The 15,318-nt window shown below is 36.4% G+C and overlaps 1 protein-coding gene across 1 annotated transcript; it reads left to right on the top strand.

Annotated features, from left to right (window-relative positions):
- Positions 1–169: 169 nt before the first annotated feature.
- LOC121298799 lies at positions 170–10,873 on the top strand. Its single transcript, XM_041226020.1, has 12 exons — positions 170–356; positions 797–861; positions 5,099–5,253; positions 5,490–5,620; positions 5,853–5,917; positions 6,673–6,812; positions 7,049–7,173; positions 7,309–7,367; positions 7,580–7,725; positions 8,191–8,285; positions 8,947–9,038; positions 10,206–10,873. The coding sequence occupies exons 1-11, from the start codon at positions 258–260 to the stop codon at positions 9,019–9,021; spliced, it is 1,155 nt and encodes a 384-aa protein (XP_041081954.1). The 5' UTR covers positions 170–257; the 3' UTR covers positions 9,022–9,038; positions 10,206–10,873.
- Positions 10,874–15,318: the final 4,445 nt, after the last annotated feature.

The raw sequence follows: 15,318 nt of genomic DNA, 5'->3' as shown, positions 1-15,318 counted from the left end.
CAGCCCCCACTACAACCCCAACCACTACAGCCCCCACTACAACCACAACCACTTCAGCCCCCACTACAACCACAACCACTGCAGCCTCAACTACAACCACAACCACTGCAGCCCCCACTAGAGCCACAGCCACTGCAGCCTCACCTACAACCAAGTCAAGTACAACCACAACCACTTCAGCCCCCACTACAACCAGAAGCACTGCTTCTCCCCCTGTAAACACTACAACTACTTCTGATCCCAATGGTCCTAGATTCATGCCACTTTCATTCACAATCATAATGGACTTTAAAGAAACCCTGAGAGATGCGACGTCACAGGATTTCAAAGGCTTAAGTGATAAAGTTACCAGTTATGTAAGTCTGTATTTTATTTTCTTTTTTAAGTACATCAAATTTATTATTTCACCCTTGAATACATTATTTCTTGAGATATGCAATATTAATTATATCCCAGTATTTGTTCGAAATTTAGCTTCAATGTTTTTAGAAGCCATAATATATTTTTCTGTTTCATTCAAGCAACACAAAATCTTATCAGCTGCCTAGCTAAAACAGTCTTAATAAAAAAAATGCAACTTCATGGCATCAATGTTAATCTAGAACATACAAAACATAAGCATACACCAATACCATATCACATATAGAGTGCATACATGATAAAACTGCTGAAATGTTACCATGTAAACTGGAAAGTAACATACAAATCTGCATATTTCTATCAGTACTCTTTGAATGTACTGGTACAGTATATAGACTTTGGAATGAATATAAATGTAATTTCTGATCTTTTCCAGCTTGATGGAATTTACAGAGGGATGTTTCCTGCTACTTACATCAGATCATTAGTTAGAAGCTTCAGGTAAGTGCTGCTTCATGCTGAATTTGAATATAACAAACAGGTTACTTGCCTATCAATCAATATGTTCTCCAGTATAACCAGTAGTGTACTAGGTTCTATCACACGCATTTTCAATGTATTATTCTATGGAAATACAAAATAGTTTTATATCAAGAGGAATATCCTGAAAATATCCTGACTGTGACAACAAGTAGGAGCCTGAAGCCTTCAGGCAGAACTATAAGTAAACACACTACTCAGTATATAGTATACTTCCTTATTTAACGGGTGTTTTTCAAACTTCTGATACTTCTGTATGCCTTTAAACAAATTAAGCACAAAAACAAATGAAAATTAAATTTAATTAATATATATATATATATATATATATATATATATATATATATATATATATATATATATATATATATATATTTAATTCTACCAACAACACATTTTTAAAGAAACGTGTTTAAAATACTGTATGTTGAAGCAGGTTTTTCAGATAGTCTGTGCAATCATTTTAGCAATCGCCCTAAAATATTTTGGCCTCTCTGAAAATGCCCAAGCAGTTTACATGTACATTCTTCGGGTCGTTGCAGCGTGCCAGATGTAGACCCACCACTAGATATGTCTGACAGGGTGATTAAGTGAGTTTGATCCACTTGCTTGAAATAACATAAATACCATTGATGATCCTGTAACTAAAGTTCATTAGCTCATTGGGATCATCAGTTAAAATAGACCAGAGGTTTTCAAACTGTGGGGCGCACCCTGACGAGGTTATTAGTGGGGTGCCAATACCTTACTAGAAAATACATTTCTGACTTCCTGGCGATTGCACAAAGCACCGCGGTAAATAACAGATTCAGTGGGCCTCCAGGATGATTGACTCAATAAACTACCCAGGCAGGGATCATGTTTAATCTGACCAACCCCCTGTTAAATCTGACCAATCCCTGTCTACAGAGCTTGTGTCGTTTCAGACCTATCGTGGCTCAGTGACTCTACCGCCAAGCCCTCCTTCATTTGAAAGTGCACTGACAGCAGGTTTTAATTAATGCTGCGACAAACACGGCATTTTCATGTTTGGATATTCCCTAATAATTTAAATATACATTCAGATATTAGTTCGTTTTTCATATATTGCATTGAACGCAAGCAGAGACAGCATAACAGCAGGCGACATGGCGCCTGTGTGTGGCTTTATTTTACAGCAAGACCTTACAACAAATAACAAATTAAAATACAAAAATATTCCAGGAGTAAAGAATAAAGACCACAGCACACTAGACCGACCCGATAAGACACCGACACGATCGTCGTGTCAGTTTCTCGTCGGTTTTGTGTGCGTCTGAAACTTGACACAATATCAATGGATTTTGCTCGTCGGTACATCAGTATCGTGTCGTGACGGTGTCGGTGTCAGACACACATAAAACAGACACGACGAAATCGTGTCAGACACACATAAAACAGACACGACGAAATCATGTCAGACACACATAAAACAGACACGACGAAATCACGTTAGTGTCTTATCAGGTCAGTCTAGTGTGCTGTGGCCTTTACTTTTTCCCAGTGAATTAGCTACAAAACAAATGATGCCAGAAATAGCCGTTCAGGTTAAATGTTCCTTTGTTTATTCCCGAAATAAATAGTACACAACGCGTTTTTTTTTTTTTTTTCATCCTTGCCATTTCTGTTTCTTCACAGTAAACAGTGGACATAGACTTGTCAATAACATGAGGTTTACTTGTGCCTTTTTGTAGCGGAACAGGCAAACGAAAACTGAATATATACAGTATATATATATATATATATATATATATATATATATATATATATATATATATATATATATATATATATAAAATCACTACACCGCATATTCAGGAAGTTGGGTACCGTTTAAGAGAGGCACTTCAGTCCCATGAAATTCTGGTTCGCTCTACACTTACAGTTTATAAATAGAAGGGGTCTTAGCATTTACTTTTAAATTACATTTTTGTTTATTGCATGCAGAATGTAGAAAACGGGCAAACGAGGGTGCAACATTTTAATAAATACACATTTTTTTAATAAAGTTATAATAGTTAGAATAAAAAAAAAAGCTGGACAAAATTACAATTCATATTCGCAATTGCATTAACATTAAGACTTTAAGTTGTACCCTCGTTTTCTCGTCCTTTATTCTGATTTTAGGACTTGGAGGAGATTTAAAAGTTTATTTAGTTCTTTCACAGCAAAACACCGTGAATTCAACTGATTTTATTACTATTATTATTGTAGTATTGTTAAAACAGTATACCTTATTTCACAAGCATAAACCAATTGAAATTTCAAAATTTTGAAATTTAAAAGAAAATTTAAAAGCACTAAGGGTGTTACTACTAGTAAAACCAGACTGGTCTAAACAAAAAGGTATGCTGTGATGACAATACTGTAATAACAATTCAATCAGTTTAATTTACTGGGTTTGGCTGTGAAACAATTAAATGTGCTTTTAAATCCTCCACGGCCTTACTTTCTCATTTAAATGTGGAATGAGGAACGGGAATAAGTGACTGTATTGATGTTAATACAATCCATCTTAAATATATAACTTTATTAAAGATTAATCGCTTATTTAAATGTTGCACCTTTTCCTCTGTCCCCGTTGCACTGTATCCTGGTAGAACCAACAGCACGCTCAGCGCTAGAATAGTGTAACAACCTAGTGATTTCCACTGTTGCAGGACTTATTGACTGTCCCGTTTGTTTGTCTTTTATATTTCGGTATTGCGTAGTCAGACCACTAGACAGCGAGCAGGAGTGAGGGTTGGTTGCGCGTCTGTTCCTGTTCACCAATCCTGGACATCTGTACCCCTAGAATGTTGATGGTAGAAGGTCCGAATGTCACGGCCGGGATTGGTTAAGGTGGATGGAGGGCGTGGTTTAATGCTAAGAGATAAATAAGAGTGCGTGTCTGAGCACACTTGTCTAAGGCTGTCGAAGTGAGAGCGAGAGGTAGACTGGAATTTAACACAGAGAAATAGGTTTTTATTATTTTGTTTTGATTTAGCGTGATCCTTAATTGTTTATTTGACCTGTGCTAATAAACTGCTGAATTTTAGCAGGAAGCTCCTGCCAGTGTAGAGCCTGCTTTCATTTTACACGCAATGTTACAATATGTTATTTTCGGAAAATCATATTTTTCTAAATATTGTACTGTTTACTAGAAGGGGGGCACGCGAAAGACAAAATCTCTGAAGGGGGGAGGGGCTCAGCATAAAAAGTTTGGGAACTCCTGAACTAGACCAAGTTTAGTAGTGATTGCAACACACTAAACCAGACCCTTGCAGATCCACATTAAGAGGACATTAAGTCTGGAAGGTAGAGACTGTGATAGTCTGCTTGCTCTGATATGTCCCCTTTTTGTCTTGATATTTGCTTGCATATCTGTTTAATACAGTATGAGTTACACTCTAGAAAACCTTTTATGTCTCTTATGCTTGCATTACAACAGCCTGGATACAGTGTCACAATGCATATTATTTATTAAGGGTTTGAACCCTTCTTATACAAGCTAATACAAGATCGTATAAAAATGATCCATGGTAATTTTACACGTTAATTCTCCACTTTTAAATGGTTTTCTAATGCTAATACAGCTCATTGTACTAGTGTTCTGCTTACTGTGCTTACATCCTCGTACATCCTACTTAATGTGTTTCTATGTTGCATATATTTCTTTTTTAAACTTGAACTTACATTTTTGATCCTTGTGCTTCTCTTGGTAGACTGAGGGGAGTAATATTGTTTAAACTTTGCTCACCTTTATAAGACCATTCATCTATAGTAATATATTGTGTTGAGTCTATATATATTAAGTAAGAAACCGATTGAATAGTTTCATTTGATTGTATATTTTATTCTCAATAAACTATGAAAATGTATTCAGATTATGAATTGCAGTTTGCATGGTTTAGGGTTAGGGCTAAAATTAAAGTGAGAGTTTAACTGATGATCCCAATGATCTCAATGATCAATTTTTTGGTACACTGCAATCGGGAACAGCAATGGAACAAGCAAGTGGATCAAACTCACTTAACCCCCCGGTTAGGTGGACTAAATTTGGTATGCTGGAATTGACTGTTGTATGTTCATAATATTATTAACAAAGAGACTGGAAAACAATATGGAAGTATACAATTTGCCAGTATTCATTTATTATATTTCATTCATAAACCCCTTACAATTTTTTGATCCTTTCCAGGCCAGGATCAGTCATCCCAGAAGTGGATTTGGAATTCAAAGCTAATTCCACGACCCCAAGCAATCCGGACATTGTCCGTGTACTCTACACAGCAGTGAATGGATCAGGATATGTGGGAGACCTAGAATTGAACAGAACAAGCATTAATTCAGACAGTAAGTGCAATTTATTTAAGTAGATTCATTTTTATGTCTTTTACATGTTACATCTTGGTGTAGAATTCACAATAAGCGTGTTTGGTAAAATCTCTCTTAATGGTACTAAAACCAGCCTTTTGAACATGAAGAATACGGCTCACCAATGAGTTATATCAACACAAATGTGGCACAGATTACATCACCCATTGCTTTGGTTAATTTTCTTTCTTTTTTGTGTTTTTATTTTGTTTAAGCTGCTACTGTGAATACGCTGCCTCCACTCAAGATTGTTACAGAATTCCTCCTTATAGACGGATTTACACCAGGACTGTCCAGTAGCATATCTGCAGAATCAATTAATCTTAATGATAAAATCAATAATTGGGTGAGAACTAGTACAACTACTATAATTACATGAACAGTGGTAAAGAAGGTGTGTGTGTGGTGCCCTACGATGGACTTGTCAACACATGTATAATAATAATAATAATAATAATAATAATAATAATAATAATAATAATAATAATAATAATAATAATGTGTTTTTTTTTTTTTTTTTTGTTTTCTGGCTCCTTTATAATCTAGAAATTAATTAATTTTTTTTCTATTTTTTTCAGTTGAAACCTATACTTGAAAAATATTATGGTCAAACAATGGTGAATTCACCCTTTGCAAACTTCAGGTAAGTGACTTTTCAAAAAGCTACATTATGTTCTGTTTAATACTGATATGCTGCTTATAAAATCAGAAATGAGGCACACCCAACTGTGCTTAGTATGGCCTTGAGACTGAAAGCAAGGTTAGATATTTCAAGTCAAATATTTTATAAAATTGTCCAGTAATGGTGTATTGTACATGCTCTCAAGAGTTATAAAATTACTACATTTATTGGCTTTTTTACCAGGGAAGTTTACCTTAAATGTGTGTGTTTGTGTGTGTGTTATATATATATATATATATATATATATATATATATATATATATATATATATATATATATATATATCTTATATGATTGTTAAAAATACTATATTCTATATGTTATTGTAACAATTTATTTCTGAAACTATACACATCTTTAAATGTGTAATTAAAGATTTGACAATTATTGACACGGTGTTACAGTTTCTTATCAGAACATGTCAATGACAGTGGTATTGTAAAGCTTCATATCATGTTAAAAAGTAAGGTTTAGTAAATGTTCTTATAACAGTATAATGTGATAGCCTGCTAGCCTGCTTTTATTAATAACCTCTTGTAAACATAAAGGCATCATCAATTATTTAACAAATCTTAAAACTAAAGTGTTACTAGTCAGTACTGAATAGAAATGAGACTGGTAATCTGTGTAGAAAATAATGGTTTAAAATAATAATGTTTTAAGAATGATATGTGTAGATGTAAAAAAAAGAAATTAGTTATAACTTTTTTTCACAGCAATTCTGATAATTGGATCCAGACCAAGGTGGAATATCAATTCAACACACCCATAATTGTGAACACCAGCAAGATAATTGCTGATATCCTTGCAAGCACAAGTCCTGTACGCTATGTGAAATACACCCTGAAAGTCAATGGTATGTTAACAGGCAGGAGGCTTACATCTACAGTCAACACCATGGAGTCCATGGCCACTAAGTATTATTGCTTTCAGACTGGAATATAATTGGGATCTACTGATTGTATAAGACTAAAGAGAATCAACATGCAACAGCAACATCAACAATAATGCATCAAACCAAATATACACTCTTATCTTTATGTTATTTTTTTTTCAATCATTTTCTAATTGTACTTTCTTTGGACCCAGCAGAAAATCAAGCACAATTTCATAGGTTCCTGTTTAGTTTGAGAATACTGAACAAAGACTTCTCTGATAGCCTATCTAACAGAGGCTCCACAGAGTTTAAAGAGCTCAGCACACAAATCACAACCTCGGTGAGTAACTGGACTCTGGGAGATTCAGGGTTGCACTTCTTAAGTGGGGTTACTGTACAGTGACAATAACAATACACTAATCAAAGAGTTGTGAACACAGATTTAACCACAAGTGTGTTCTTCAATCCCTCACAGATAAACACGGTTTTTGGAAATGAGAACAGATTTTCAGAAGTCTATGTATTAAAACTCACGTAAGTATTATATTTTAAGTATATATGTATATATTAAGTGGACAGATCATCCTTGATCTGTGTGCAAATGATCTCCAACTAGTCATGTGTACTGACGGGTTCTAATCCTTATCAGTATAACCCAACCCCGTATGGTTTTGTCTGATATATTTTTGCTGAGCCCAGGAGGTATGATAGTGTGTGATATTCATAATGCACCCCTCTCTCCACAGGAAAGGCTCGGTCATTGCCAGTACAGAGGTGACCTTCTCCCAGGGATCCACCTCACTAAATAGCGTGTCTCAGATCCTACTTAATGGGGTCCCCTATCTGGAAACACGAGGCTTGATAATAGACCCCACTTCCATTAGCCCGCCAGGTACTATACTGTGTTCATTCAGAAATATCTATACAGGGTGTGCAAACTCATTTCCAAAAAGACTTCTACATGCATGCTCTAATAAGACCCTGCTTAGGATTCACTTAAATTAGGCTTTGCGAAAAAAAATAATATTCTATATGTCAGGATTATTTTGTAACGTTCCATTAATTAGAAATGCTTAGAGTTTTTAGGGTCTCAGTTTACATGCCTTTTTTTTCAGGAGTGTGACATTTTGTCATTTCACCTCAGCAGTGTCTTCTGGGTAAAAGCATATAATTGGCTGTAAAGCATGCCAGTAATTTGGAGAAACAAGTGATTGGTTAATGACAGGAAAGAAGGTGTTGAAGAAAGGGGGTGCATAATTTACCCCTCCAGGGGTTGATAGATGTATTATTACTCATCCAAATCTGAAATGCAAGACATGCATGTATATTTGTTTCAAATGGATTATTTTTTCTTCAGTGCCACCCACCCCCAGACCCTTCCCTGGGTTTGCTGTTGCCATCATTGTACTGTGTGGCCTGGCCATCCTCATTATCCCAGTACTCATTATTGTGGTAAGTAAAAGTAAACAGTTAGATCTTCAGAGACGCAAACATGGCTTCAGGATAAATAGAAGACTGATTGCAACAGAACAAGGCCAAACTAACCATATTGGACTGCTATGATAACCCTAAGCTCAAAGAATAAGCTGTTCCAGTGGCATGGAATACAACACATTACCAAAACATTTTTAACATATTGAGAATCTTCCATGCTTTGTTATTGATAACACTAAATAATATGACTGTTGATATAAGTACCCTCTTTGTGTATTTAATGCATTCACAAGAGAGAATACTAGAGTGTGTTAGATAAGATACTCTTCAATCATAACATGCATATAAAGCTGCTCATATAAACTTGTATAAGTGTTTGATGGAATACAAGTATTGTACAAAATGACGAAATGAAAGGGTTTGCGTGTCTTTCATCATTTCCACTCCTAAGCTGTAATGTGATGGAGTGTCTCAGCAACTACACCCTACAGAACGTGTTGTGCTGAGGGATACTAAACCAATCCACACAACCATTCACAGTTCCTCCTGAATTATAAAACACAATATACAGTTTCCTTTAGTATCTTTGCTCCCAGAATTCTAGCATATCTATAGTCTATATCTGTGTGTTGAAAGTTGTTTCCCACTCTAATTCTGCTCCTGTTCCTCTCGTTTTCAGGCTTTGAAGACCAGGCTGTTCAAGAAGCTAGCACAAGCTTTCTCTCTGAGGTCACCAGATTATTATGACTTTTAAATGGCTCACTCTTTTTGGTAAGACAAATCCTATTCACATTGATTTACAAAAAAAAGCACAATAAGACATATTTATTCCTAAGAATAATATATATAATGTGACGCCCCCCCCCCCCTCTGGGTCCACAACAAAATTTAGCCTGGCGTCTAAACTGTGTGACTCATCCTGTGTGACTCATCCCAGCGGCAGTGATTTAGCTGGATGAACCCCTCGGGGATACCCTTTAAAACTTGGTTTTAATTATTTGTATACTATTTACTGTAATATATATTTACTGTGCAAAATCGGATAATTATACATTCTAAAGTCTGGTTACATTTAAGCGATAGTGCCTGTCGATGAATGCTCTGTGTGTGGTAGTTGACTGCAACTGGAGTTTTGTGTCCCTCTGGTTTTGGTAGATAATAAAATACATTTGCACCAATTGTATCTTTGTATAGTATTTGCTGTCCAATAGATATGAACTGAGCTTTCTATGTAGCATGAAAATGAAAAAGTCGACACACACGCAGATTGATTTTAAGTTTGATTCACCATTGATGTGGTGATTCCAAAGGGCATCTATTGATTCCAAAGGGCATCTATTGTCTAGTAGAAGGCTGATGATACTGAATCATTTTTTAATTATAGTTTTTAATTATAGTTTTTAATTATAGTTGAATGCTGATATGTCTTGTCGTTTGATCTGAAATGTAAAATGTGAAATCCACTTATACAGCTATGGCCAAAAGTTTTGCATTACCTAGAATTTGAGGAGATTTAAAAAAAATAAACTATATGAACATAATTTAGATATTTTATTTAACATGTATAATCAAATAAAATACAAAATTATATTGGAGAAGTCTACTGGAAGCCAGAATAGCAGTACCAATATTTCATGTTAGATTTCTAAATGTGACATTTTAAATTGTATAAAGAAACTACAAAGTGTTGTGTAATTCAATATGTTCGCACTGTTTAGCAGGTTTCATTCGACTTTATGAAGCGAAATGTGTTAATTCTGTAGGATGATGCGAAACTTTTAGCCATAGCGGTAAACACAATATATTCATTCTTCTGATAAAGTGAGTGCATAGACCATTCAGGATAACCCAACACACCATAAGACATGTTAGAGGTACAAAGTGGCACTGTTGTGGTTTTGTTCAGGTGTATAATTGACTTTCTGTTTCATATTGCAGGGCAATGAATGTGTATGCAATATCAGAAAGATGGGACCAGGAAGCAAAATGAAGACATCTTTCATTTAAACCTTTTTTAAATGTTAATGGAAACTGAAAGCAACTGAATTTCTCATTTTCTTTAATAATATACACAGTAATTATTTGTTTGTAATTTATATATCATGCTTGAATGAGTGGAGTCTACACTTTGTGACCTATGTCAGATTAAAATATATTTTTTTAACCTAGTTTTTATTTTACCTTTGAAAAACAAACTAACTTTGGTCTGAATGGCTTAACGGGTATAGCAACAAAAGAGAAAGAAAGTGTAATAATAAAAGACACAGTACAACAGCAGAGAGCAGGTCTGTGTGTGAACACACAGTACTAATGATTCCCTGGAAGAGTTATCTGAGGCTATGCCAAATACAACCAAAATACACATTTCAAACCAGAAAGGGTTTAAAAGAAAGAAGATGCCATTGAAAATGAATGTGTATCCATTTTAAGCAGTTTGGAATGGTTCCCGTAGTGGTTGTGTAGAAAGCCTGTTTATTTTGCGCTTCACACTTCCAGAGTGTGCTGTGTTACTGCAGTCATGCTGTCTGTCTTCCCTTTGTGTATGAAAAGGTATTATATAATTGTTTAAAAGAATAAAAACAAATGCACCATATTTATGTATGTAAATGTATGATCATTTAAATTTTATAGCAAATAAACTATGTAAAATATAAATTGATGTCTGTTATATTTTTTTACATTATAATGTTACGGGTGTTCACAGTTATTTTTTGATAAGCTGTGTTGTAATGGTACTTGACAGTTGTTCTTGATAGGCTGTGTTGTAATGGTACTTCACAGGTGTCTTTTGATCGGTTGTGTTATAATGGTACTTCACAGGTGTCTTTTGAGAGGTTGTGTTGTAATGGTACTTCACTGGTGTTTGATAAGAGGCTCCCCTTGTCAGGGTCAGACATTCAGTTTTATAGCACCGCTAAATCCTAACCAAACAACTGCAGTACTGGCCTTGGCAGCCACCATTACAGTAAGCATAGTAAATTAATAATATTCGGGTTATAACTGCACTAAATTAAAAACTGTATATTGACTAAAGGGAAATAATGTAGATTCATTATTGATCAATCCCATGTAAAACATGCTTTCAAACTGAGGTTGTGAAATTTAGTCTTTGTTGCCACTGTCTCTGTTTAATCATTTTAATGGTGGTGATAGCTGGCAGAGCAACAGCAAAAGGAGTCTTCCAAATAGAAGCGTTCTTGAAGGGATCCATTGCAACAAGAAACAAAGGTATTTTTACAAACTGTACAGCTACTTTCTGATGGGAATAGGGGCTGACCAGTTTTAGCTTGTTTACTTCAGCGAATATATTTCATGCAACTAAGCTGAAAAGTTTGCGACAAATGCAAATTAGGTTATGACGACATTAAACGTCACAAGTAAACCCCTTTTACTCGGGAGAATCTGCATTAGTTGGAAAATAGTTTTTTCTTTCTTAATGTCGCTTTTTTTGTAGCAATTTTACAGAGTAAATTATAAACTTGCTCGATACATAGAAGGAACTGCGGCTTATAATACTCTTCTCTAATGTGGCAATAAAGTTTTACCAGTATACAATTCTAAGCAGATCATGTTTTATCCTTAAAAAAAATGATGGAAACAAAAAGTCTATCCTGGCATGAATTTACCATTATATTACCATAATAATACATTGGCAATTTCTCCAATTCACAAAAATAGTTCCACCAGTTTTAGATTCTGGTAAAATTTACATGATTGGTATTTCATTGGCATTAATATGATTAGATTTTATGCAGTCTTAAAATATATTTAATTAGCTATGTTTCCATCAACAAATGAACACATTTCTGGTGAACTTGCAGAATTTCGCATGAAAATATACAGAACCTTATAGAACAAAAACAGGTTTCCATCAAAGAGCTGTATGTAATGATGCCACGAGTTTCAAAAAATGGTTGTCACATACATTTTCATGTTCCAAACAGAGAAAAAAGAGAGAAACATTTCCATCATTTATTTTCTATTTGCTTGCTAGACTCACATATAAACTCTAGTCAATAACCTATCTTGCTGAGCCCTCTGGTTATGTTTCTTTATGCCACGCCCGAAAATGGAACAAGAAGGAACGATGTGTTTTCAGAGATGGGGTTAACATACTACTTAAATAACACCTTACTGTGATAATATTACTTTTGCCAATACTTTTGCATCGAGATTTTTAATGGAAGTTACTTTCCACAAAATGAAATATATTTATTACTATCTGTTTGACCCATTTAATACATGAATTACCAGACAGATAGTTAAAAAAAGTAAATAATATTCACAACAACTGTTTCACAGGGCAAGACAAGAAGAAGGAATGTAATGAGTAGTATTTAATACTAAAATGACAAAGGCGGTAATTTTGACTGTTTTTGCAATTTAAATTTAAATTGATGTGTGTGTATTTAAGATAAGGAGCTGTGCTTTCCTGACTTTTCCTAAATCAATCAATATTTATTTTATATAGCGCCTTTCATAGTGGACAACCATCACAAAGCTCTTTACAAGATAGTGAGGAACAATGCAAATACATTAAATACAGGCATAATACATTATACAAATATAAATATATGTACTAATTCCCTTGAACTGCAAAATTTAGCGAGATAAAATACTGTCATACCTAGTCCGAAGAAGAGTGGTCAAATTGACCGATACATATTATAACAAATAAATGTTGAAGGATTATTTGTGTGTATCAGTCAGGACTTGAAGCCATATTGAAGTTTGATTATATCTGTCTACATTCCTCAAGTGAGCTGTCTGTTGATATTTCTATTGTTTCAATGAGCCTCTGATAGCTCACGGAGCCACAATCTCTGTCTGCACTGGTTACTGTAAATCACATGTTTTTCTAAGAAAGTCATTGTTGTCACAATACACATTGCAAATGGATCTCTGAAGACACAGGACAGAAAAGAATATTTAGAATTACTGCAAATTTTGGCAAGTGCACTGCATATTGTGAAAAATGCAGGATCTGTGTGATTTTTGCCAGCATTTAAGACTTTGTAAATGAAGCCCTGTGGCAGGCTGGCGAGTGGATAGAGGCCCAGAGACAGACTGTAGTTCAAAAAAATAACTATTTTATTATAAATAAACACAAAATGAAAGGGCACAAGGGCCAAAACAAAACAATTTAAACACAAAGAAAGACAAAAAGCAAAATTTACAAAAATAACAATCTCCAGGCTGGGCAATGCCTTCACTGGATTCAAGCTCTCCAAACAACCAAAAAAAAAAACAACCTGCTTCCTCAGCTCCCTCTCCCCAAATGAGAAGCAGAGGCCTCCTTTTATATCAGGTGGCTGGGCGCTGATTGATCGTTAATCAACTAATCAACCCCAGCCACCTGAACATAATAAACCCAGGCAGGTAGGGGAAGTTAACCCCATCCCTGCCAATTTAAAGGGCAGAGCTTTGCTCTGCCACACACCTCCCCCCATGTACAACGTACACCGGCCGCAATCGGCCAACTCCCCCCTTCCCCCCACCCCCCTCCCCCCAAGAGTCCAATTATGTCCCTTGGGTGGGCTGTTATGGTGGGTGGTGGTGGGCGGGGTTGATGTCGGAGCCCCCAAGCCTTCTTTGGTTGAGGGGGCCCCGAATGTCCAAGGTAGCACGGCGACCGCGGCCCGGCTCCCTCTGGTGGCGGAGGCGGCGACGGCGGCGGCCCGGCTCCCTCTGGTGGCGGAGGCGGCGACGGCGGCGGCCCGGCTCCCTCTGGTGGCGGAGGCGGCGTACGGCGGCGGCCCGGCCTCCCTCTGGTGGCGGAGGCGGCGACGGGCGGCGGCCCGGCTCCCTCTGGTGGCGGAGGCGGCGGCCGGTGGTGGTGGTGCTGGAGGTAGTGGGGTGGCCCCTGATGCCCGGGGTGAATACTGCACCTCTTCCTGGGCCTGGTTGTAGGGGCATCCTGCCCAGTTGTGGCCGTCCTCCTCACACCGGCCACACCAGTTTGCCGGTGGCACGTCTGGGCAGGACCGCCAACGATGGTCCTCCTTCCCACACCAGGAACACCAGGGGAAGAGGCTGGCCGGGTCCTCCAGCAGTGGGTGCAGCAGCTTACATTTCTTCAGCTGCTGCTGCTTTTCCTGCCTTTGCCGCTGTCTGCTCTTCTTTCCCATTTTTTTTTTTTTTCAAAAAAAAAAAAAATTATCCCAAAAATTCCACAAAACAAAACAAAAATACTGCTCTGAGCCTCTAGGTGGCGCTATCCCACTTCTGACACCAAATGTGGCAGGCTGGCAAGTGGATAGAGGCCCAGAGACAGACTGTAGTTCAAAAAAAAAAACTATTTTATTATAAATAAACACAAAATGAAAGGGCACAAGGGCCAAAACAAAACAATTTAAACACAAAGAAAGACAAAAAGCAAAATTTACAAAAATAACAATCTCCAGGCTGGGCAATGCCTTCACTGGATTCAAGCTCTCCAAACAACCAAAAAAAAAAAACAACCTGCTTCCTCAGCTCCCTCTCCCCAAATGAGAAGCAGAGGCCTCCTTTTATATCAGGTGGCTGGGCGCTGATTGATCGTTAATCAACTAATCAACCCCAGCCACCTGAACATAATAAACCCAGGCAGGTAGGGTTAGTTAACCCCATCCCTGCCAATTTAAAGGGCAGAGCTTTGCTCTGCCACAAGCCCATTCTGTTCAAATATTTATTTATTCATGTGATTTTGATTATAGTATGTCTGTATATAATATATATGTTATGTAGGCAATAAAAACATTTATTTAAAAACATGTTGATACTTATTTACATTGTTTCAGTTGTACAGCTTTGTACGTAGATGATATACCTGTATCTACACACACATTTTCAATTTTTTTTTTTTTTTTTTTTTGCGTAGATGTTTTATATGATGTTCCTGAATACAACTATAGCTTCTATTCAATTGTTTGTCCTTTCATTATAATATTTATGTTGTTTTTAATACACCGGTCAAATTGACCGGTCATGGTTGTTCTAGGTATGCCTATAAACGTTGCCGCTCTAGTGTTAAAAGCAATATACGTGCTACTTTTTCAAATGTAAATGTAAA

The sequence above is a fragment of the Polyodon spathula genome, chromosome 24 (genome assembly GCF_017654505.1).
Source record: "Polyodon spathula isolate WHYD16114869_AA chromosome 24, ASM1765450v1, whole genome shotgun sequence".
Taxonomy (NCBI): Eukaryota; Metazoa; Chordata; class Actinopteri; order Acipenseriformes; family Polyodontidae; genus Polyodon; species Polyodon spathula.
Note: the sequence above shows the minus strand (reverse complement) of the source record. Positions and strands in the feature narration are given on the sequence as shown.